We start from the raw sequence: 25,598 nt of genomic DNA, 5'->3' as shown, positions 1-25,598 counted from the left end.
AACATACACATATATATGTACATATACATATATATATATATGACATGGTGACTATGATTGATAACATGTATAGATTGGAATTTGCTGAAAGAGTGAAACTTACTCTTACCAAAAAAAAAAGTGCAAAAGATAAATATGTTAGGTGATGGATGTGTTAACTAGATGAGAGGAATCCCTCCACAGTGTACATATATCACATTATTATGATTGCACCTTAAATATCTTGCAGTTTCCTTTGTCAGTGATTCCCTCAATAATGCTACTTACTATTGTTTTGAAACTGTTAAGAGTTCCCTACCAGCCGCCTGGAGATGAGTGCAGTTGCAGACATCTTCGACAGAGATGGAGACGGGTACATCGACTACTATGAATTTGTAGCTGCCCTTCACCCAAATAAGGATGCATACAAACCCATCACTGATGCTGACAAAATCGAAGATGAGGTACTGCTTACCTTATACTGCATGCAGAGGTCACCTCATGTTCTGCCCAGATACCTGCACGATTGATGCTGCAGCTTTATTTCCACGTTTCGTTGTTACATAACGGTTTTAAGGATGCCACGATGTAATATTAACATTAGAGTGACTATTTTATCATTGCTTTTGGCAGGTGACAAGGCAGGTAGCTAAGTGCAAATGTGCAAAACGATTCCAGGTTGAACAGATTGGAGATAACAAATACAGGGTAAGTTTCCAAAATAGCTGTGCGGTCCGCTTAAAGGATGAGAATTAAAAATGTGATCTGCATTGCTTCCCAGGAGTGCTAATGGCTTATTTTTACCATCTATCAAAGGGTACTGGTATGTGAAATTCCAGCTTTTGTAACTTTAAATGATATAAAGGTAGCTTGTTGTATATTAGGACGTATCTTTGACATGTACAGGATGTCTATTCAAGGAGAAAAATATTCAGAGGAAAACACATCTTGTATATTTAGGTTGCTTCATATTACTTTATAATCTATTTTATTATGATCAGAGGTAAGTTTTCATACCTTCAGTAACAAAACTATTCCAAGCCAGGAAGCAAAGTTAAAATGTTGACTCGTTTTTATAAACGTGAGAAAGAGGCAGTGTTGTCCTCTGATGCAGAATTTTTTTTTTTTAATTTAAATCTCAATAATTCAGTTCACCTTCTTTCAAAACAATTACTTGAAAGCACTTGTGACTTAGTCACACTTCCTCTATCATTTTTTTCTCTTTTTTTGGAACATCTCTTATTTGTAGTAGCTAGATAGGAAATGTGCTGGGTTTCCCTCCTATAGTCTGTTACTTATAAATAAAACAGTATTCATTTTGTTTTTGTATTTCTACATTGAAAAACATTCATCTATTGGGCTGGCCAAAAAGCTTGTTCACATTTTTCCAGACGATGGCACCGAAAAACCCAAATGAACTTTTTAGCCAACCCAGTATATGTTTGAATTTTTACCTTAAATTTGAAACCCAAAGACTTTCCAAAAAACTTGCATAGAAAATTTTCTGATTATTTGGTTTGAAGTTGGGAAAAATGGGTACCTGCACATCTCTAAACTAGATACTATATCCAGAATCCCAAAGTGTGAGAGAGAGAGGGTGTGTGTGTGTGTTTTCTGGAGTCATATGAAAAGTTTCCTATTGAACTAATTGTGTCTTTCTTCCATTTTTCATTTTTTTATCAGTTCTTCCTGGGAAATCAGGTATAAACCAGTGGAATGTATTCTCCAGTTCCCAATGGTTTTTTTTTAACTTTAATTCATAGTCATTAAAGCTTGCCCTGGCCCGTCTTTCCCATGCTGTCCCCCTAGCGGCTACATTGTTGGTTGGCGTGGTGTTTCTGTCAACGCTATAAGGGTCCTCGATCCAGGACTCCTTTCTGCTTTGTGTCTCAAATGAGGAGATTACCTTCAAGCACACCAGATAATCAGTTGTAGTCTGGCTAGGCACAGTGTTGAGTGCAATTTTCAGCCCTATCTTTGATAATGCTGTTCCCACCTGTCACATGCAACTGCTCATCGCAGCACAAACTTGACTGCTCACAGTCTCCGTGCGGTCTTGTTGGTGCTTGGCCGTTAAGGAGGAGGTTGCTCTGATGAGGGCAGTGAGAATAGGGCCAGCCTCTGGCAGTGACCTGGGGGGACAGCTCAGAGTGGTCAGCACGGCGCTCGGCCTCAGTGATGGTTGTCTCCAGAGCAGCCGCCATCCGTGTGCCCTGGTCCATCGAGTTCGGGCTTTGCATTCTGAGTAAAGTGTCGCTCTGACGGTCCTAAATGATACAAATCCCTGTGAGGAACTGTTTCTCTTGTGACTTGCACGAAATCCTAGCCGTGCTTATGCCATTTTGCCCTCAGATTTAAGTCAGAATAGACTGACCAAGATCAGCATTTTATAACTAAAGACAAGAGAAATCATATTTCAATTTAAACAAGGAGAGTTTTTTTAACTCTGTGCTTTTGAAAGCAGGCATGCTGTTTGTGACACCTGACCATTTGTGTGTGCCCAGTTGCTTCAGTAGTGTCTGACTCTACGCCACCTTGCAGACGACAGCCCAGCAGGCTCCTCTGTCCATGGGATCCTCCCGGCAAGGATACTGCAGTGGACTGCCGTGCCCTCCTCCAGGGGATCTGGCCATATCTACAGATACTACTCTCCTCCTCAGTTTCTAAGTCAGATTAGATCTTAAGTTTCAAATTACCAAGTATCATTTACTTGCAAGCAAATTATTTTTTCAAATAACATTTTAAAGTCATTTTGAATAGATGTTTTGAAACCTTCCATTGGTTTGCATAAGAAGTTACTTTCCCTTTCTTGTTATTTTCTAAGTTAGTAATTGTGACAGCATCTTTTATTTTTGGAAAGGATGAAATGACCCCAAAGGTTTAAGTCACTGAAAATACAAACAACAACATTATGTATTTTTCCCTTCAATTTAGCTGTTGAAAAAAATCAGGGAAATTCTAAAGACATTGGTACCTGTCAGAGAATGCCATCTCAAAATTTAAACTTATTCATATTTAGTATGATGGAAATAAATTGAAATATCATCCCTATAAAATAAATACTTTATATTATTTATATGTGATATAAATATTTACCTATATCCTTAAAGCTTGTTTTCAGTGTAATCTTGGACCAAAAGTGTATGTATGGTCTGATTATCTGGTTCCTTAAGGGTAATTTTCTTTGAATCCCCTCCTTTTCCTTTGCTTATTAGCAGCACCAAATTTTTTCTAACAAATATGTGTTTTGATTTTTAAATTTTAATTTACAATTCACTAGCAGGTTCAGTTACAGGAGAGTTGAAATCTCAAGGCTTAAAAACCATTTTAGAAAAGGCAATGTAAAAAGGTTTGATGTGACTATCTTGAGTCCCACTGGTACATTTTACATACTTCCTGGATCCTTCTGAGTTTCAGGGTCTGGGATGGTTGGCTTTGTTCTAGTGTTCTCTTCCTGAAACTCAGCGTTAAAATTTATGAAAAGCAGCAAATTGTTTCTACTTCAAGTTTTTCTATTTATCTTTCATGAGCCCAGACAAATAGTCACAATTGTATGTTCCCTGCCTTAAAAAGAAGCTCTTTATGTCAACTTGACTGTTGATTTTGCTATGGTATCCGCCAGGTTGGCAACCATGAAATTCAGTCTGGTGGTTTTTGTAAGTTGGTCATGAGCTTGTTAGAAATGATTTAAGGGTATAAAATCATTTCTCATGGGCTTTCATAGTAAATCAACCTTATGATCAGAAACTGCTTGCAGTCTACTTGTATATTCAAGAGTTGAAGAATTTGTAGCATATCTGAGTGATCGGAGATCCACTGAAAGAGCAGGAAAAGACAAATGCTTCTCAGTGTCAGCAATTTTGATGCATACAGCTTTAAAGAAAGCCTTTCAGATTTAAAAGCTGTATCATTCCTAATATGTCAGTGTCTGTCCAATATGACAGTAATCTAAAATGGCATGTTAATCCAGCCTTTAACAAATTAGCCTACCAGATCATTAGTGATGCAGAAATTTTATTTAACTGTGAAATTTTTATTAGTCATGATCATTTATTGTCTCTTTTGCTAAGTCAGAATTGCTTAGAGAAAGCAGATGAGTTTATGAACATTTCTGCCACAGATTTCCAACAGCTTTAGGTATAAGATGAAGTTTTCATGAAGAAGAATCAGAGTTTATTAAATTTTCTTTAGGATCATGTTAACCTCCTGCAACCCCCAGGAGACTGGATCAGTGCTTATTTTCATGGCTGTGTTTACTCTCTAGAAACATTTTTCAACTACTTTCTTACTAATGTTGTTTCTGTCGTAAGAGAGAAAAATCATTTTTAGAAGAAAGCTTCAGGATTACGTGATAACCTTCGTCATCTTTTTTCACCCTGTTTCCTCTGGGCTAAATCAGCATGCAGCCGTCTAACGCAGATCATGACAAACCCCTCTCTGAGATTTTACTAATCGCTGCGAACTAAGCAAGAAGTTAGAGTTGGTTGCTTATAGCAGATCGCACTTCCTGCCTTGGTTGAGATTTACTCTGGACAATTAGAGGGTCTTCTTTCTTTCCCTTCCCAGTTTGGAGACTCCCAGCAACTCCGGCTCGTCCGCATCCTGCGCAGCACTGTGATGGTTCGCGTTGGAGGTGGATGGATGGCGCTCGATGAGTTCCTGGTGAAAAACGACCCTTGCAGGGGTAAGGAGATGCTTACCGTCAGGGTAGTCACCCCGTGCAAGTATGTCCATCCTGTGTTATTTTCCAGCATCAAAAACATACTGGGGTGTACACCTGAAACTATCACAGCATTGCTCATCAACTCTGCTCCAGTATATCAAGTAAAACTATACTCCCAGTACATAAAGTCAAACGTTTTTTAAAAAGTTAGCTAAAAATAACTTACTGAGGCTCATTTTGGTCATATATTATTGGGTTGGCTAAAAAGTTCTCTTGGGTTTGCCCATGAGACATTACGGAAAAACCCAAATGAACTTTTTTGGCCAGCCCAATATGATGAATGTTCACATTGGTCTGTCAGCCTGAAGTTCCCAAAGAACTTGGGGCAGTCATGTAAACTGTGTTCCTCGCTCTTGTTTTTTTTTTTTTTTTCTTTTCCACTTCTCCTGGATAGCTAGGAGACTGTGGGATGGGAAACACTAGAATGTATTTTTCTGTATGAGACACCCCGCCATCTGCAGTTTTCAGAATGAGCGATTCTACCAGCCAAGGACAGGATTTCCTCTGTCATTGAAAAGCAAAGTAAGAGGAAAGAAAACCGAGTGATGAAGATTGAAGATAGTGTACAGGAGAAGTTTGAAAGCAAAAGTGTTTCTGAAATTAGGGGGAGGTGAGGAAAGCAGTATTGAAAAAAATTTTTAAACAATAAGCTCCTGATTTGACTCTGAATTTTGAAGTTACAGATCAGCGCCCTAAGAAGACGCACACACACTGCTCCATAGCGCTCAGGCGGGTGGGACTGGGCTCAGGCGGCCAGTCCGCGGGCCTCCCTGCTGGCCACCGTGGGTGATGACACCTGAAGGAGTGAAGTAAAAGCAAAGGCGCCCTTTTGTTCTGTATTTTGGAAACAGTGCAGCCTAAGGTAGCACAGCTCGGCTTGTGAAACAAGGGAGAAGGCAGAGTGCTCCGTGCGGTTGCCTGAGAAAGGCAGCTTGCCTGGGGCAGGGTCTTCAGGTGCGATTTTCCTCCCGAGTCAGCCCTGTGCGTGCTTCTCTTCTAAACTGTGCACCAAGGCCCGACCTGAGCAACCTTGGTGTAGTCGACCACTGTGCTGTGTTTCTTCTTCTGCTAACAGTTCTCTTGAATGTGATTGGTATCCTGTGTCATTTCTTCTAGTTCATCATCATGGGAGTAAAATGTTACGCTCGGAATCAAACTCTTCAATCACTACTACTCAGCCTACTATAGGTTGGCGACCCCTCTCTTTGCCTCTCCCCTCTGGCCTCTCCTCTTTCCTCCTTTGACATTCTTGCTTTCGTTGTTTGTTTTCAAATAACGCGCTTCATCCATCACGTATGGCTTAACTCACATCCAACTGAGCTGGTGCTTCCAAATTGAAACTCTCGACATTGGACGCCCTTCCAGTGTTGCAGATGCAGGGGTTGTGTCTGTGATCAAACACAGGCCAATGCCCCACGCGCGAGGCTCTGGCGGCGCCTCAAGAGCGCGTGCACATGCGTTGGTCTGAGTGTTGAATTACAGATGACCTCCCAGATCCTGCGGTCTGGCGTTTGTTATTTTGCATGTTGTAAAACCAGGTGTTTAAGGCATAAAATAAAAATACCAGCCGCCTTCTTGAAAGTGAAAAACCCGAAAGTTTATGTGTTGTCATCATGATTAATAACCCATCTCTCATTCTGTATAACTGTTCAATTAATCCTGATGGTGAAATATTGGTCTCAATCTCCTGGCCTCAGTAGTACCTACAAAAGCCATAGTCCCTGCCTCCCTGGTCCCCTTGGGGTGGGGATGGCATAGGGAAACACTGCAGGCATCAGTAGCGGGTGGATTAACGGTATTTGAGCATGAGCTTGTCATTTTCATGCTGACTCTCTCTTTAATAGTGGTTCCTCTTGCTCTGGTGTCTAGTGTTAGAATAAGCACACTTTTATTTTTATCTTCCCCCAACTTACTTGTATCCAAAAGGAATGCATTGTAAAGGAATGCATTTGACTTTTTGTGATGCTGAGTTGGAGTTGGCATGGCAAAAAGGTGTTCTTGCAATCCTCCACGTGGTCTGTGGTGCCCGGTGGCGATTTTTCCCCTCACATACTGAGCCCCTCTTTTTTTTTTTCCCTTCCTTTCTTGTGTGTGTGCCTTCTCACCTGTTCCACCATCCAGCTAAAGGAAGGACGAACATGGAGCTGCGGGAGAAGTTCATCTTGGCGGATGGAGCCACTCAGGGCATGGCTGCCTTCCGGCCCCGGGGCCGGAGATCCAGGCCCTCATCCCGGGCGGCCTCGCCCAACCGGTCCACGTCCGTGTCCAGCCAGGCCGGCCAGGCCGCCTCCCCGCAGGTCCCCGCCAGCAGCACACCCAAGGTAGGACGTGTTCTCTTCTCCTCCACACTCCCCGTCTAGAGCAGCAGTCCCAGCCTCTGGGATCTAATGTCTGATGTTCTGTGGTGAAGCTGCTATAATAATAAATAGGAATAAAGTATGCAATTCATGTAATGCTCTTGAATCATCCCCAGACCAATCCCTGGTGCCAAAAAAGGTTGGGGACTGCTGTGCTAGAGTCTGCTTTTCAGTGTTTGGGGTTCCTAGAATTTGCAGGACCAGCTTTCTCCAGATGTGTCCCTTATCACAATATGGAAGATGCAGGATTAAATATATGTGTATGGATGTGTGTGTATTTTTTTTTTTGGTATGCCTTTGCCTTGTGGCCCATATAGAGACAATCTGTTTGGAGACTTTGATACTTTTTAGGCTGCATTTTCTTTTTAAAGCTTCATTCATGTTTTTGGTGTGTATGATTTGCCATCAGACCTTTCCATTTGTTTTTAATGACGATCATTCTTACTGCAAAATGAGTAGCTGTGAATCTCTCTTTCCATGGCTTTGCTTTTTATCTGCCATCCTTCACGTTTGATTTGCCATTGTTCCATACAGATTCTCCATCCTTTAACACGCAATTATGGTAAACCCTGGCTGACAAACAGCAAGGTGTCAACTCCCTGTAAACCAGCTGAGTGCCCTGACTTTCCTGTGTCATCTCCAGAGGTATCGTAAGGCCCCAGATCCAGCCTAACAGCTGCCTTTAACTGACTATCACCTACTAGCCCTGCTGCACCTCCCCCTTGATAACTGCACTTTTGACAATACTGTGTCTTTTTAAAGACTTCTGTGTAATAAGTCTCAACCCGGCATTTCTAGGCAGACACGAGAGTAAGGGGTCAACAGAAAAGACGGCTTGTAGCTCCTTAACCTTGCCACCACTGCGGGCTCTTGATCGCTTTTGCTTTTTGTTCTCTTGCTCATACTTACTTTTGCTTTTCTCCCCTGGGAGAGTGAAGTACAGGAGACTATACCCAGACCTGAGTCCAGTTTCTTTTCAAGCTGTTGGTATCCTTCTGCTTCTAGACGTAATTTCAGCAAGAAATACTGTAATCCTTTTTGGGAGAGAGTGAAAGGCAGTGTCATTTGCAAGAGAATCACTTAAAAGAATGTGGATTGAGTGTTCTCTCTGGGCAAGGTCCTTCTGACTGTCTGGTATGTTTACGTCTGTCCAAGAACACTGGGTGGTTGGGACGTAGCCTTTTAGTCGTCAGTGCCGGAGGTCAGGGGCGCAGGTAGGCACAAAGTTATCTCTCTTTCTCAAAAGGTGTGTCTTTATTAGACTTGGTGATTTTTAGTCAGTGTGCTCTTTTTTAAATGACATGCTCTGTGGGGATAAGATATTTAGGTGATATAAGATTTGCCAAGATTAACTCCTATATCAGATCATTTATGTTCAACTGGAAGTCAACCATATGTCTTTTAAAGAAACTTCTCTGTAAAATGATAAACATAGGCACATATTTGACCAGAATCACAAGAATTGGGTGGGAGAGAATCTCTAAATAACTTGTCTGAAACCAAGGAGGCATTTCATATTAAAGGCAAGGACTCTTGGATGCAAGTAACTTAGTACCACTCGAAAGCCTTTTATGCTTTTCCAAAACTCTTTCTTACGTTATTATTTAACCCTCACACCCATAATGAGAGGCAAGCAGGGGAAATATCATTGCCCTCCTGAGATTGGAATGATGTAAATGGAAATTGCTGATGGAGGTAGAATCGGGCACAAACCAGTCCTCATCCCCAGCCCCTCGTCCCTCTCCCTTCCCCTGAGTGAGCGATGTGGTTTAGTATCACATGTTCTGTCTCGAGGTGTCACTTCTGATGGATCTGTTGTGGCCAGAACTGAAAGCAGAGGAGGGAACCTTACGTGAGACGTTTGTTTTAAATATTTAGGGCTGATGAATGGATAAGAAAGCTGTGGTACATATACACAATGGAGTATTACTCAGCCATTAAAAAGAATACATTTGAATCAGTTCTAATGAGGTGGATGAAACTGGAGCCTATTATACAGAGTGAAGTAAGCCAGAAAGAAAAACACCAATACAGTATACTAATGCATATATATGGAATTTAGAAAGATGGTAACAATAACCCTGTGTACGAGACAGCAAAAGAGACACTGATGTATAGATCAGTCTTATGGACTCTGTGGGAGAGGGAGAGGGTGGGGAGATTTGGGAGAATGGCATTGAAACATGTATAATATCATGTATGAAACGAGTTGCCAGTCCAGGTTCGATGCACGATACTGGATGCTTGGGGCTGGTGCACTGGGACGACCCAGAGGGAGGGTATGGGGAGGGAAGAGGGAGAAGGGTTCAGGATGGGGAACACAGGTATACCTGTGGCGGATTCATTTCGATATTTGGCAAAACTAATACAATATTGTAAAGTTTAAAAATAAAATAAAAATTAAAAAAAAATAAATATTTAGGGCTGTGCTACTCTGTTAGTTCAAGTTTTTAAAAAGTGGAAACCATCCCCCAACCAAATGAAAGTCTTTAGGTAACAGAAAACTAGGTATGATTTCAAGTAGCCTCATGAGACAAAACAACAGGATCCTTCCATGGAGGGGTCTTTCAGAGGACGGAGTAGCTTTGTGATCATAAAATCAAGCGCGTCAAGGCAGCTGACGAGTGCTTTTGGTGTTCCGGGGGCAGGAACTGTCACCTCGCATAATATGTTTCACCACCTGCGAGTCCTCAGTCTCGCTCGCGTTGCTGAGATTCTAAGTTAGGGGTTTAGCTGAAGCAGAGCTGTGAGACTTCATTTGGGGAAGTTACTGCCCTCCTCAAGCCCTCCTTTTCATGATTGTGAAAAAGTGATTAGGTAAGTGTGAGGATTGGTTGTGGTTAGATGTGTGATAATATTTTGAACACTCAAGTAATCTATGTATATGAATTCTATTTACATTCTATACTTAAATGTATAGAGAGTATGTAAATGAATTATGAATATCACTAATATTAACAAATTGCAAGTCTGATGTATCAGGAGGTCTTACATATGCTTTATTAAGCATTTAACAGTATTTGATAAAGGAAAACTAATTTTAAAAAGCACATATAATTATATAGATTTATTTCCTCCAAACAGCTCCCTGACTGTGAGCTCATTGAGGGATGCGATATCCTTATACTTCTCAGGAGATTTGTTTTTTCTTTTTTTAACTTTGGGAGAATTTTCAAAATGTTGTCGTGATGAAGAAAAAGTGCAGTGATTTTAGACTTAAAATAAAAATTTCATAGCTGTGATTGCTTGAACACTTGTAAGAATTTTAAGAGAATCATCCCAAAATGGTGTAAGGTATCTTGTGTGTAAGGACCATAGAAAGTGATAGGGCCAAGGGATAAAAGTGATGTCTTACAAATTAATAAAATGTCACTTTTGGGGGCCATTTTGTTTGTTTAAATGATGGCTGTCTAAGAATTTCTTATTTTCTTTCTGTTCTGTTTATTTCTGTCTTGGTCCCTAAGAGCCTTGCAAGCAGCAGATAATCCAAACACAATTTTTCAGAGCCCCATCTTCTCTCTGTACCATGCAATCACCATCCTCTTTTTTTGGCTGAACTCTGAACTCTGTGATATTCACTGACTGTCTGAGAGATACTAACATACTCACAGTTTGTTGCCTCCATTTTCATATCTTCTCTCCGACATGGACTCATCTCCTTTAGAGGGTTCCCTCTGAATGCAGGGAGAGAACAAGAAGTTAGTAGGTGGGAACCCAGTGCCTTGTTAACCGGTAGGCTCTCGCCTCCACCTCCCAAGTGTCAGCGGAGGGTTCCCACAGCCTGCGAAGCGGCGTCGGTGGAGGATCATGGGACAAACGCAGTGTCTGAAACGTCTTTTCCCTGCTTAACCACAGGGGACGCCGATACAGGGAAGCAAGCTCCGACTTCCGGGATACTTGTCAGGGAAAGGCTTCCACTCCGGGGAGGACAGCGGCTTGATCACCACCGCAGCTGCCAGAGTGCGGACCCAGTTTGCCGGTGAGTCTGGGGTGTTTCCTCCCTGATGTGTTCTAAAGGTGAGAGTCGCGTTTCTTCCTAGTCAGGGAAGACGAACTGATGCTGCTGCGTGCTTCTGAAATGACAGGTGGTCCCAGTCATCCATATAAGGTAGGGGATCAATGAGCCAAGGGGAATAAGAGACTCAAAAATTCTCTTTCAGAAAGTACCAGAGAAAGATGAGAGAGTGACTGTGAAATCAAAGAAAAGCTACAACAGGATCTACCCTTTCAGGCCAGAAGGTCTGGCCTCCTTTGCTGCTTGATAATTGTGCTGGGCTGTTTTGGGTGGTTGGAAGAGCCCAACCACTCTGGTTCTGACTCCAGGGTCCTGAGCACAGCAAGCCTCAGTTCACTTCAGTCACTCAGTCATGTCCAACTCTTTGCAACCCCATGGACCACATCACACCAGGCCTCCCTGTCCATCACCAACTCCCGGAGTTTACTTAAACTCATGTCTGTTGAGTCGGTGATGCCATCCAACCATCTCATCCTCTCTCGTCGCCTTCTCCTCCCGCCTTCAATCTTTCCCAGCCTCAGGGATTTTCCATTGAATCAGTTCTTCGCATCAGGTGGCCTAAGTATTGGAGTTTGAGCTTCAACATCAGTCCTTCCAATGAACACTCAAGGACTGATCTCCTTTAGGAAGGACTGGTTGGATTTCCTTGTGGTTCAAGGGACTCTCAAGAGTCTTTTCCAACACCACAGTTCAAAAGCAGCGATTCTTTGGCGCTCAGCTTTCTTTATAGCAAGCCTGAAGCTTCTTGAAACAAAGTTTTTTGTCTTCCGTTCCCCTCTGCTTTGAATTCCTTCTCTGCAGGTAAAACTTTCACCAAGTGCGAGCTATGCATTTGCGCTGCCCACATCCAGAGGGCAGACCTGCCACACTTGGGAAAACATAGTCTCCAGTTCAGTATGTCTAATCCTTCCATCTGTGTCCAGTCAGTGGGATTCCTGTTTAAGTGGGATGGCCCCCAACCTCCACTTTGTGTGTGTATCCAGCTTTTTGTATATTTCATCCACTTAAGGGTTGCAGCAAGGCCATAAAACCCACAGGTATTGCCTGAGCACCTCCTGGGTGTCCAGCAGACTGGCTGAGATTGAATGTGGTGTTGAGCTTCGAGAACCGGTGGCAGGGGGCGCAGGAGGCAGGATGACCCGTCTCTGCCCTCTCTCTCCTCAGATCCCAGGAGGACGCCGAGCCGACCCGGGAGCCGGGCCGGCAGCAAAGCCGGCAGCCGGGCCAGCAGCCGCCGTGGCAGTGACGCCTCGGACTTCGACATCTCGGAGATCCAGTCCGCGTGCTCCGACGTGGAGACTGTCCCCCCAACACACAGGCCTACGCCCCGAGCAGGTTCTCGGCCGCCTGGAGCCAAGCCTTCCAAAATCCCCACGCCCCAGAGGAAATCACCTGCCAGCAAATTGGACAAGTCCTCCAAGAGATAGTGCAGTTGGTTCCGCCACGGCCCTTCCTGAAGCCTTTACTATTTAAGTCTGAGAGATGTAACATATGATGTAGAGATTATTGTGAAATATTGCAAGAGGTGAGTTTAAAAATTCTGCAGATGGCCTTATTTGTGTATTTGTCTTTTTCTTTCCTCTGTATGATTTTGGGTCAGATAGTCTGGGGTTGGACTCACACCCTCTGTGAGGCGGGAGAGAGTGTTTGACAGGCACAGAGGTTCCTACACTGAGCACACGGTACCTGAAGGTAAGTCCACAGCCTCCCGGCAGCCAGCCCTCCACTGGGCGCTAACGTGAAGGATACCTCATGACATGCCCCTGCTTCTCTGGAAACCCCGAAAAGCCAACAGACACCCCCAGGGATCTGTTCCAAGATGATGTCAGTGTAAACTGCAAGATGGGGGGCAGAGAGACAGACACACCCACCGCGGTTCTTATCCTCCTGCTGACAGAACTCACAGGAGGTTCCTTTCCGCGCCTTCCCATGTTCTGAGACTCCCAGACTCTTGTGCATTTCTGCGCCCATGGCTTCGCCCGAGGCCAGAGGCCACCTGGACCTGAGACCTAGTATCCTGTAAGAGTATCATCATAAAGTACATTCATCTAAATGTGAGGTTTTCTTTTGCTTGAGTGGACAGTAGCGCCTGTACCATTGAACTCATTTTGTATCAAAGCAAGTTTGCTTGCGGAAAAGCTATGAAATAAAATATGTCCCTTAACTACATTGCTATGGAATTAATTTTTTTCCCCAGGGAAAAAAAACAAATCCGTGTATTTTTTTATGAGCAAATATCCATTTGGAGTGACCAAAAGAGACTTAAAAATGGGTTTATTTTGATTTTCTCATCTGAAATAATCATGTTCTGGTATTATATCTATATTTAATAAATATATACCTTTTAATTTATTATGTATACTCACATACTATAGAAAGATATTATTACAGTATGCATTTAATAAAACATATTCACTTGAACATATGGAATAACTGATTCTTTAAAGTGAATTTTTTCCATTTATTTGTTTTAAATAAATGTTATATGGATGATCTCTCTTTAGTAACAGTGTGATAGGCTAAGTTTGGGGGACAGAAACACAAGGATATAATATATAATGAACAAATGATAAAATAACAGTCATTCTACTTTTAATTCAAAAGTGCCAACCACGTGCCAGCCACTGTTGGTGGTGCTGAGCCTGCAGGGTCCCCAGCCCTTTTCTCTTCAAAAGGGGAAAGTTAAATCACGAAAAAACATGAACTGAAAGCAGGGAATGTATGACAAGGTAATGTAGTTATATCCTGTTAGCCTGCCTGCATTTAAGAATCAAATGGTAGAGTTTTATTTAAAATGGCATCAAATATGATTAGAAGGATGGCAAATGGTTCCTTTGGAACCATGACCAGTTAGGACTTCCCTTGTGACATTGTCAGTTTTTCACTAGTGGCAGTGGTGGTGGTCAGGTTCAAGGTGATCATCATGTTTTCCTCACGTGGCCTTTATCATGGAGGACCTGGAGTCTCCACGGACAGAAATTCAGTACCTCTTTCAAGTGACAAAAACTTCTTTCTCAAAGCACGGGCCTCAAGTGTGTGCCTTTGATGGGAAGCATAGTTCTAACCTAAGAGATCGTGTGTTACAATTCATGCATTTTGATTGTAAAAACGTCATCTGAGAAGGCAGTTGAAGTTGTTACTCCTTCGGTGCTTTGAATATGCTTACGTGCCCAGAGACAAATTTAAGAACATAATTTTATCTCAGCTCATTTGAATGCTGCCCCTGTTAAAGAGCTAGGGATTTTGCCTTTTTGTAACAGAAAAATACACTTTGGGAGAAACGTAAGTGGTTTAAAATATTGCTGAGAGTCTTCTGGAGCTGTTCCCAGTTACTAGCAGTTGCCTTGTGGGGAACTTTTCACTCTCTGATGTCTGATGTTTATTTCCTCTTGAATGCTTGTTTTCTGGAGCCTCATCCTGACTTCCGAGGTCCTCCTGTAAACTGTCCTCCTCCTCCCTATGTACATTGCCTTCTCTTTTCCTCTTCTTTTTGTCTTTTTGTATTCTTTCCTTCTTCTTATTTTAAAACCATGACATTGGACTGACTCGGAGCACTAAAAATCAGTGTAAAGATTGGGTCTGTTAAAGATAAATTGAGGCATATTAAGAACTTTAAAAGACCTACAAAACAGAGACAGACTCACAAACATAGAGAACACATTGGTGGTTGCTGTAGGGGTGGGGTGGGAAGGGAAGGACTGGGAGCATGGGGTTAACAGATGCAAACTATTATATATAGGATGGATAAACAACAAGGTTCTACTACATAGTACAGTGAGCTATATTCAATATTCCTGGGATAAACCATAGTGGAAAAGAATATGACTATAAAACAGAATCAGTCTGCTGTACAGCAGAAATTAACACAACATCATAAATGAGCTACATTAAAATTTTTTTTAAATAATGAGCAAAATCCAATTCTAATCTGGCAGCCACCAACCAGAAGTGATTAGGAGTGTTCCACCAGCTGGAGAAAGAGAGCAAGGAAATTGTTGCATGGCTGCCGCTCAGAGCCCCGCTAACATCCTGTCATCAGCTGTCCTTGGGCTTTGATCTCATAACCTTGGCGTTATGGACTAGATTTGCAGGACCATCTGTTTTTTGGTTCACTTTCAGTGCCTTCTGCAGATGTCAGGGTAGAGGAATTGGCCCTATGGAAAGGGACATGCCTTTTGAGTAGGAAGGACTGCTAAAAATAAGGTGGTTAGCATGGGAACTTATACAGCGCTGTACATCAGTTCAGATCAGATCAGTCGCTCAGTCGTGTCCGACTCTTTGTGACCCCATGAATCACAGCACGCCAGGCCTCCCTGTCTATCACCAACTCCTGAAGTTCACTCAGACTCACATCCATCGAGTCAGTGATGCCATCCAGCCATCTCATCCTCTGTCGTCCTCTTCTCCTCCTGCCCCCAATCCCTCCCAGCGTCACAGTCTTTTCCAATGAGTCAACTCTTCGCATGAGGTGGCCAAAGTACTGGAGTTTCAGCTTTAGCATCATTCCTTCCAAAGAAATCCCAGGGCTGATCTCCTTCAGAGTGGACTGGTTGGATCTCCTTGCAGTCCAAGTTACGTCTCAGTAAAACTGGACGGGAGTTACGTTACCTAACTACACTGAGTGCTGTCAGCAAATGAGAAGCAGCAGTGTCTTACTTAGCGAAAGGGCCATAGATTATGATGTTTCAAGGTTATGAGCCAAAAAGGTTTGTAACAGTTGAGACCAGGGCAGGTCTACAGTTACCCTGATCTACAGAGTGCACCCTGCTGTAGGAATGCAAGGTTAATTGAAAGTTAAGAGCTGAAATCAAAATGTTTACAAACAAGCAAAAGCTAGAATTCATCACCACCAAACCAACTGTATAACAAATGCTAAAGGAACTTTTCTAGGTGGAAAGGAAAAGGCCACAGCTAGAAACAAGAAAATTACAAAACGGGAAAGCTCACCAGTAAAGGCAAACATATAGTAAAAGCAGGAAATCATCAACACACAAATGTATCAAAACCAGGAATCATGAGAGGAGGAGAGTGCAAAGGCATGATGTTTGAAATTGAGAGATCAACTTGAACCAAATTTTTTATTTATATATATAAATATATATATACCAAATTATATATATATTTATATATATGTATTTGTGTCTATATATACACACATACATACGTACTGCTATATCAAAACCTTGTGGTAATCAAACCAAAAATCTACAATAGATACACAAAAAAGAAAGATAACCCAAACACAACATTAATCATCAAATCACAAGAGAAGAGAACAAAAGAGGAAGAGAAGATAAAAAGACCTACAAAAATATACAAAGCAGTAAAACAACAACATGGCAACTATATATAGGTAATTACATTAAATGTAGAGAGATTAAATGCCCCAACCAACACACAGACTGCCTGAATTGATTTTTTTTTTTTAAAGGAGACCCAGTGTATGCTGTCTACAAGAGATCCACTTCAGATTTAGGAACACCTGCAGACTGAAAGTGAGGGGATGGAAAGTTATTCCATGCAAATGAAATCAAAAGGAAACTGGAATAGCAATACTCATATCAGATAAAACAATTTAAAGACTGCTAAAGAGACAAGGACATGACATTATTATCAAGGGATCAACCCAAGAAGAATACATAATAATTGTGAATATATATGCACCAATATAGGAGTACCTCAATGCTTAAGACAAATATTAACATACATGAAAGGAAAAATTGACACTACCACATTTATAGTGGGGGACTTTAACTCCTCACATCAATAGATCAGGCAGAAAAAGGAAACACAGGCTTTGAATGATACATTAGACCATATAGGCTTAATTAATGTTCATAGAGCATTCCATCTGAAAGCAGCAGAATACACAATTTTCAAGTACATATGGAACATTTTCCAGCATAGATCGCATGGTGGAACACAAAGCCTTGGTAAATTTAAGAAAATTGAAAATTTTATCAAGCACCTTTTCTGACCACAATTTTGTGAGATTAAGAATCAGCTACAATTTAAAAAATGCAAAAAAACAAATATGTGGAAGTTACTACTATGCTACTGAACAACCAGTGGGTCACTGAAGAAATAAAGAGAAAATTAAACAATACCTAGAGACAAATGAAAATGAAACCCGATAATCCAAAACCAATGACGGGCTTCCCCAGTGGTCCACTATGATTGCATGCTCCCCAAGCAGAGGGCCTGGGTTTGATCCCTGGTCGGGGAACTGGATTCCACATGCTGAAACTTAGAGTTTGCACACCACAGCTGAGAGACACCACACACCACAGCTAGCGATCTTGCATGCCGCAACTAAGACCTGGTGCAGTCTAATAAGTAAATATTTCAAAATAAAAATTTCAGAAACCTGTAAGATGCAGAAAACAGCTCTAAGACGTTTATAGCTATACAAGTTTATCTCAGGAAACAAGAAATCTCAAACAACCTAACCTTCAGTTCAGTTCAGTCGCTCAGCCGTGTCCGACTCTTGGCAGCCCCATGAACTGCAGCACGCCAGGCCTCCCTGTCCATCACCAACTCCTGGAGTTCATTCAAACTCATGTCCATCAAGTCAGTGATGCCATCTAGCCATCTCATCCTCTGTCATCCCTTTCTCCTCTTGCCTTCTATCTTTCCCAGCATCAGGGTCTTTTCAAATGAGTCAGTTCTTCACATCAGGTGGCCAAAGTATTGGAGTTTCAGCTTCAGTCCTTCCAAAGAATATTCAATTTCCTTATAGGATGGACTCGTTGGATTTCCTTGCAGTCCAAGGGGCTCTCAAGGGTCTTCTCCAACACCACAGTTCAAAGTTAACAAACTGAAGAACAAAAAATATTGTCATATTAATAGATACAGAAAAATACTACAGGCAGCCAGATGCCAATTAACTGAACAATCTAGAAGAAATGGAAAAATTCTAAGGTACAATCGCCTAAGACTGAACTAGGAAGAAATAGAAAATATTCATAGATCAGTTACAAATACTGAAACTGAATCTATGATTTATAAACTCCCAACAAATGAAAGCCTAGGACCAGATAGCTTCACAGAAGAATTCTATCAAACATTAAAAGAAGAATTAATGCCAATCCTTCTTAAACTATTCCCAAAAATTGCAGAGTAAGAAATACTTCCAAACTCCTTCCATGATACCAACATCACCCTGATAACAAGACAAAGATATCACCAAAAAAATAAAATTACAGGCCAATCTCACTGATGAACATAGACATAAAATTCCTCAACAAAATACTAGCAAACCAAATCCAGCAGTACTAAAAAGGATCAAACACCATGATCAAATGGGGCTTATTTCAGGGATGAAAGGATTTTTCAATACCAATTCATCAATCAATGTGATGAAACAAACTGAAGAACAAAAAATATGGTCACATTAATAGATGCAGAACAAGATTTTCATAAAATTCAACATTATGACAAAAACTCTCCAGAAAGGGGATATAAAGGGAACATACTTCAGCATTATAAAGGCTTATATGAAGAGTACACTGTTAACATCACACTCAATGGTGAAAAGTTGAAAGCATTTCCTCTAAAATCAGGACCAGTACATGGATGTCCACTCTTGTCACTTTTATTCAACGTAGTTTTGGAAGTCCTAGCTTTGGCACTCAGAGAAGAAAAAGGAAGAAATGTTATCCAAGTTGGAAAGGAAGAACCAAAACTGTCAGTATTTGCAGACAACATGATGCTATACATAGAAAATCTTAAAGACACTACCTGAAAACTGGAGCTCATCCTTAAATCTAAAGTTATATAAGATACAAAATTAATACACAGAAACCTCTTGTATTTCTATATGCTAACAACAAAAGATCAGAAACGAGAAATTAAACAAACAATCTAACTAAGGAGGTAAAAGACCTGTATGATGGAAACTAAGATGCTGATGAAAGAAATTAAAGATGACTAATGGAAAGATACACCATGTTCTTGGCCTGGAAGAATTCATACTGTCAAAATTACTACCCAAGGTAATCTACAGGTTCAATGCAATCTCTATCAAAATGCCAATGGCATTTCTTGATAGAACAAGACCAAAAATTGCTTTAATCTATAAGGAAACAGACCTCAAATACCCAAAGCAGTCTTGAGAAAGAAAAACAGAGTGGGAGGAATAAGGATCCCTGACTTCACACAGTACTATAAAGCCACAGTAATCAAACAGTATGGCACCAGCACAAAGACAGAAATATCAATCAATGGAACACAATAGAACATCCAGAAATAAGCTCACACACCGTTAGTAAAATAATCCATAACGAAGGAGGCAAGAATATACAATGGAGAAAAGACAGTCTCTTCAAAAAGTGATGCTGGGAAAACTGGACAGCTACATGTAAAAGAATGAAATCAGAACATTCTCTAACACCATGCCCCCCAAAAAACTCAAAATGGATAAAAGACTTAAATGTAAACTAGACATTATAGAAGTGCTGCTGCTGCTGCTGCTGCTACTGCTGCTAAGTCGCTTCAGTCGTGTCCGACTCTGTGGGACCCCATAGACAGCAGCCCACCAGGCTCCCCTGTCCCTGGGATTCTCCAGGCAAGAACACTGGAATGGGTTGCCATTTGGAAGACATAGGCAGAATACTCTTTGACATAAATTGCAGCATTATCTTTTTGGATCTGTCTCCCAGAGTAATGGAAACAAACAAACAAATGGGATCTAATTAAACTTAAAATCTTTTGCACAGTAAAGAAAACCATAAACAAAACAGACAACTGCTGGACTGGTGGAAAATATTTTTAAGTGAAGCAACTGACAAGGAATTAATCTCCAAAATATACAGAGTTCATGCAACTTAATATCAAAGAAACAAAAAAAATATGTAGAAGGTCTAAATAGACATTTCTCCAAAGAAGATATACAGATGACCAACAGGCACAGAAAAGATTCTCAACATCACTAATTATTAGAGAAATGCAGATCAGAAACTACAGTGAGGTGTCATCTCATACTAGTCAGAACGACAGTCATCAAAAGTCTACAAATAATAAATGCTGGAGAGGGTGTGGGGAAAAGGGAACCCTCCTACACTGTTGGTGGGCATGTAAATTGATATTACAGTATGGAGAGCCATATGGAGATTTCTAAAAAAAAACTAGAACTACCATATGACCCTGCAATCCCACTTCTAGACATATATTTGGAGAAAATTATAATTTGAAAAGATATATGCATCTTAATGTTTATTGTACCACTATTTACAATAGCCAAGAGGTGGAAGCAACCTAGATGTCCATCAACAGATGAATGGACAAAGATGTATAACAGTCCATATATACAATGGACTGTTAGTCATAAAAAAATGAAATATTGCCATTTGCAACAACATGGATGGAACTAAACATTATCATACCAAGTGAAGTCAGAAAGAGAAAGACAAATATTACATGATTTCGCTTATATGTGGAATCTGAAAAAAAAAAAAGATACAAATGAACTTATTTTCAAAATAGAAAGAGACTCATGACATAGAAAACAAATTTGTTCTTACAAAAGGGGAAGGGGGAGAGACAAAAATTAAGAGTTTGGGATTAATATATACACACTACATTATATAAAATAGGTAACCAACAAGGACCTACTGTATAGCACAAGGAACTATACTCAATACTTTGTAATAACCTATAAGGGAAGAGAATCTGAAGAAGAATATGTATATGCACATATATGTATATGTATGCCTATATATATATAACTGAATCACCGTGCTGTACAACTGAAACTAACATGGTATTATAAATCAATTAGAGGTCAATAAAAACAAAAGAATAAAAAACTTTACCCAAAAGAAAAATCCAATACTGCATGTGTTCTTTGGTGATTTCCATGAAATATATAGTATTTCATGAATATTAAATATTAAATAAAAATGAATATCAAATTTACAAAAATCATCCAAAAAAGTAAAAAAGGAACAAACACTTCACAGTTCATTTTATGAGGCATCACCTTGATACCAAAATCAAGGGCATTATAAGAAAGGAAAATGTATATTAATACCAATATCACTTATGAATATGGATACAATAATCCTTAAAAGTTAGCAAATCACATACAACAATATATGATAAAAATAATACATCATGACTGTCACAGACTGACTGGTGTCCTCCCCATCCTATCCTGGCCAAACTCTTTTAAGGTGAAGCTCTAAGCTGCAATATGACTATAATCAGAGACAAGGCCTTTAAAGAGATAACTAAGTTTAAATGAGGTCATAAAAATGGGCCCTAATCCTAAGGACTGGTGTTCTTGCACGAAGAAGGGGAGAAACCTGAGACTTCTCTCACTGCAGGTCCACAGAGGAAAGACTGTGAGAACTCATCAAGGAGGGCCTTGTGCAAGCCAGGAGAGATCTCACCAGAAACCAGTCCTAATAGCAACTTTGGATTGTTGTTGTTCCGTCGCCCAGTTGTGTCCAACTCTTTGTGACCCCATGGACTGCAGCACGCCAGGCCTCCCTGTCCTCAACATTGCCTGAAATTTGCCCAAGTTCATGTCATTTGCATTGGTGATGCCATCCAGCCATCTCGTCGTCTGACGCCCTCTTCTCCTTCTGCCCTCAATCGTTCCCAGCATCAGGGACTATTCCAGTGAGTCAGCTGTTCGCATCAGATGACCAAAATACTGGAGCTTCAGCTTTAGCATCAGTGCTTCCAATGAGAAATCAGGGTTGATCTCCCTTAAGATGGACTGGTTGGATCTCCTTGCAGTCCAAGGGACTCTCAGGAGTCTTCTCCAGCACCACAGTTCAAAGGCATCAGTTCTTTGGTGCTCTGCCTTCTTTACAGTCCTGCTCTCACAACAGTATGTGACTACTGGAAAGACCAAAGCCTTGACAAAGCAGACCCTTGTCGGCAGAGTAATATCTCTGCTTTTCAACACACTGTCTAGGTTTGTCATAACTTTCCTGCTGAGAAGCAATCACCTACTGATTTCACGGCTTCTGTCACCATCCACAGTGATTTTAGAGCCCAAGAAGAGGAAATCTGTCACTGCTTCCATGTTTTCCCCTTCTATTTTCCATAAAGTAAAGGGCTGGGGATGTAGCTCAGTGGTAGAGCATATTCTTCGCTTGCATGAGGCCCCTGGTTCATTCCCTGGCGTCTCCATGTCCTTCAACTAATGGTGCTGATTTGTTTAGGGATTCCCTGGTGGCTCAGAAGGTAAAGCGTCTGCCTGCAGTGCGGGAGACCTGGGTTCAACCCCTGGGTCCGGAAGATCCCCTGGAGAAGGAAATGGCAACCCACTCCAGTGTTCTTGCCTGGAGAATCCCAGGGACGGGGGAGCCTGGTGGGCTGCCATCTATGGGGTCGCACAGAGTCGGACACGGCTGAAGTGACTTAGCAGCAGCAGCAGCAGCAGTGTGTGTATGTGTGCAGCTCTTGCCTCTCAAGAAGACAGAAGTCTCAGGAAATTTGTATGTTGATATGTACCCATTAGATCTGGCTATGGACGTAAGTTAAAAGTATAGAAACGTGGATGGACCTAGAATCTGTCATGCAGAGTGAAGTAAGTCAGAAAGAGAAAAACAAATACTGTTTATTAATGCATACATGTAGAATCTAGGGAAAATGGCACAGATGAACCTAGTTCTGGGGCAGGAATAGAGATGCAGACGGAGAGAATGGACATGTGGGCACAGCAGGGGAAGTGGGGGTGGGATGGATCAGGAGATTAGGATTGACATATGCATACTACATGTGCGAAATAGTGGGAAGCTGCTGTATTAACACCAGGGCTCAGCTCGGCACTGTGATGGTACTGTAGGTTGGCGGAATAGGGGGCACTGGGGGGAGGTCTAAGAGGGAGAGTATATACACACACATACGCATACACACACACACACATACACATACACACACACATACACACATATACACACATACACATATACACACACATATACACACACACATACACACACATATACACACACACATATACACACACATACACGTATACATACACACACACACATACATACATATAGATGATGCACTTCATTGTACAGCAGAAAATAACAAAACATTGTGAAGCAACTATAGCCCAATAAGAAAAAATTCATTACCATAAAGACTGCATTTCAGAAACAAGGACCAACTAGATAGAAAAATACACATAGTTATCGTTTTAATTGCTAGTGTAGAAAAGTTTGTTTCAAAAATAACCAGTCAGTGGACATATGTCTGGTCAACAATTGAGTCATAAAATACCTGTTTGAGAAATGACCAGTGAATTTGGAGGAACAGAATCAGTCTGAAGCAATCAATGTCTTGAGAAATAAAGCATCAACTTTCAACACTGTATCTGATCACAGATTAATTTAGAATTGCTTCTCCTGGGTAACCTTTTGCTCTTTTAGGTACTTGGTTACACCCAGATTGATTTTTTTTAAGTCACTTTTGGTTTGAAAAGCTCTTTACACAAATATATATCTTATATGAGGTTCCCAACCAGTCATTGAAATAGTAGATAAGTATTATTTTAATTTTATGACTAATTTAAACAAACCTAGAGAGGCTGTTATTTGTCCAGCCTCACACAGCTAAAAATGACCCAGTAGATAAATATTTTCCTGCCAAGACCAGTCATCATCCAACTCTACCTCACTATTACACCAGGGCCTCTGCATTCCTGTCTAAGATAGTGACTTCAGAAGGAAAGCACGGTCACAGACTCCTGGGAACCGCACGTCTGCACTGTCCAGAGCACAGTCTACATGTCGAGATAGTTCTAGACTCTTCTTTGGAGTGTTGGAAATGTCTTGAGTTCTGTAACTAGTTCATTTTCCATTATTTCATGTCTCATCAAATTATCCAATTCCAAGAAAGTAGTGGCCTTTTAAAACTGGTCACTGAGTAAGATGGTCTGCTTCAAGGCAGTTAATGTATAACACCATTTTCTCTCTGACCGTCACAAGATGAGTCATGAGTTCTCCTGAAAAGCGGCTTTGTCACTTAGCTACCAGAGTCCTGATTCCTCCTGCTGCTAGATGGGTATCCTGAATGACTTACTTGAATTGGACTTCTGAATATCCTAAGTTTTGCTTAAATTCATTGATAAAATATGTGGGTAAGTGTTGGAATTTTTCACTATGTCATGGGGTACCATTTTCAAAAATTTATTTCAGGCATGCGGACATATATGCGAGCTAACCAAAAAAGGTTAATAAAAATATATAAGGAAAGGTATATTTCTTTTCCTGCTTCATTTTTGGTCAGTTTGACTATTTTACAAAGTGCTCCAAAGCATTTATTTTTTTTTTTTTAAATAAAGGCTATGAGTCTTCTGTCTCCACACTGTGAACTGAAGTTGTTCATAGATAAAAACAACTTCTTTTTCCTAGAAAGCTGGAGCCTTAAAAAAAAAAAAAATTGGCAGTCTCAGGTCTTAGCTGTGGCAAGCAAGACCTTTGTGGTATCACTAGAGATCCTCCGTTGCTGGAACAGACTCTCTAGTCCTGCACCTGGGCTCTGCAGTGTGCAAGCTGGGTTGTTGTGATGTGCAGGCTTAGTTGCTCTGCTGCATGTGGGATCCTAGTTCACCAACCAGTGACCGAACCTGTGTCCCCTGCATTGCAGGGTAGATCCTTAACCACTGGACCACAAGTCCCCCAAGGCATTTCTTTGATTCTATCACTCAAATATATTTCAAATCATGTTAGGACATCCATGTGTGTGTTCCTCTGCTTGCTCTTACTCTCACACAGTGTCTTTTAACTGTCAGTGTCAGAATGACTTGATTTTGCCAAATCATGTTTCAAAGGTAGTTAATTTAGTGAAGAACTTTACTTAGGATCTTCCTTTGATTTATTATACTGACTGCATTTGGGGAGTGGGATATTTTATATGGGCTTCCTTCATAGGTCAGTTGGTAAAGAATCTGCCTGCAATGCAGGAGACCCAGGTTCCATCCCTGGGATGGGAAGATCCCCTGGAAAAGGAAATGGCAACCCACTCCAGTATTATTGCCAGCAGAATCCCATGGACAGAGGAGCCTGGCAGTCTACAGTCCATGGGGTCACAAGAGTTGGACATGACTTAGCAACTAAACAACCAACCATATTTTATACATTCAATGATATATTTCATTATCAGTTTCTAATTATAATTCTACACTTGCTAATTGTAGAAAATGTAGTAGATACATAAAAGTACAAAGAGGAATTCACTCATTATACCACTCAGTTCAGTTCAGTCACTCAGTCATGTCTGACTTTTTGTGGCCCCATGGACTGCAGCACGCCAGGCCTCCCTGTCCATCACCAAATCCCAGAGTTTACCCAAACTCATGTCCATTGAGTCGGTGATGCCAATCAACCATCTCATCCTCTGTCGTCCCCTTCTCCTCCCACCTTCAATCTTTCCCAGCATCATGGTCTTTTCAAATGAGTCAACTCTTCACATCAGGTGGCCAAAGTATTGGCGTTTCAGCTTCAACATCAGTCCTTCCAAATGAACACTCAGGACTGATCTCCTTTAGGATGGACTG

At 41.1% G+C, this 25,598-nt stretch overlaps 1 protein-coding gene across 20 annotated transcripts in view; it reads left to right on the top strand.

Moving 5' to 3' along the window:
- Positions 1 to 13,243, top strand: part of DST (dystonin) — a 514,655-nt gene extending 501,412 nt beyond the window's left edge. For 8 of the 20 annotated variants that reach the window (XM_055571789.1, XM_055571786.1, XM_055571784.1 and 5 more), the window contains 9 exons: positions 289 to 443; positions 613 to 687; positions 1,663 to 1,680; positions 4,546 to 4,663; positions 5,819 to 5,890; positions 6,824 to 7,023; positions 7,594 to 7,704; positions 10,915 to 11,038; positions 12,239 to 13,243. In XM_055571789.1, the coding sequence (XP_055427764.1) occupies positions 289 to 443; positions 613 to 687; positions 1,663 to 1,680; positions 4,546 to 4,663; positions 5,819 to 5,890; positions 6,824 to 7,023; positions 7,594 to 7,704; positions 10,915 to 11,038; positions 12,239 to 12,501 (1,136 nt within the window). In that variant the 3' untranslated portion in view covers positions 12,502 to 13,243. The remainder of the gene's footprint in view (positions 1 to 288; positions 444 to 612; positions 688 to 1,662; positions 1,681 to 4,545; positions 4,664 to 5,818; positions 5,891 to 6,823; positions 7,024 to 7,593; positions 7,705 to 10,914; positions 11,039 to 12,238) is intronic. The other 12 variants (XM_055571787.1, XM_055571798.1, XM_055571799.1 and 9 more) reach the window with 4 other exon arrangements.
- The last annotated feature ends 12,355 nt before the right edge of the window (positions 13,244 to 25,598 follow it).

Source organism: Bubalus kerabau, chromosome 3, assembly GCF_029407905.1.
Source record: "Bubalus kerabau isolate K-KA32 ecotype Philippines breed swamp buffalo chromosome 3, PCC_UOA_SB_1v2, whole genome shotgun sequence".
NCBI classification, from domain to species: domain Eukaryota; kingdom Metazoa; phylum Chordata; class Mammalia; order Artiodactyla; family Bovidae; genus Bubalus; species Bubalus kerabau.
This window is presented reverse-complemented; position numbering and strand designations above follow the sequence as displayed.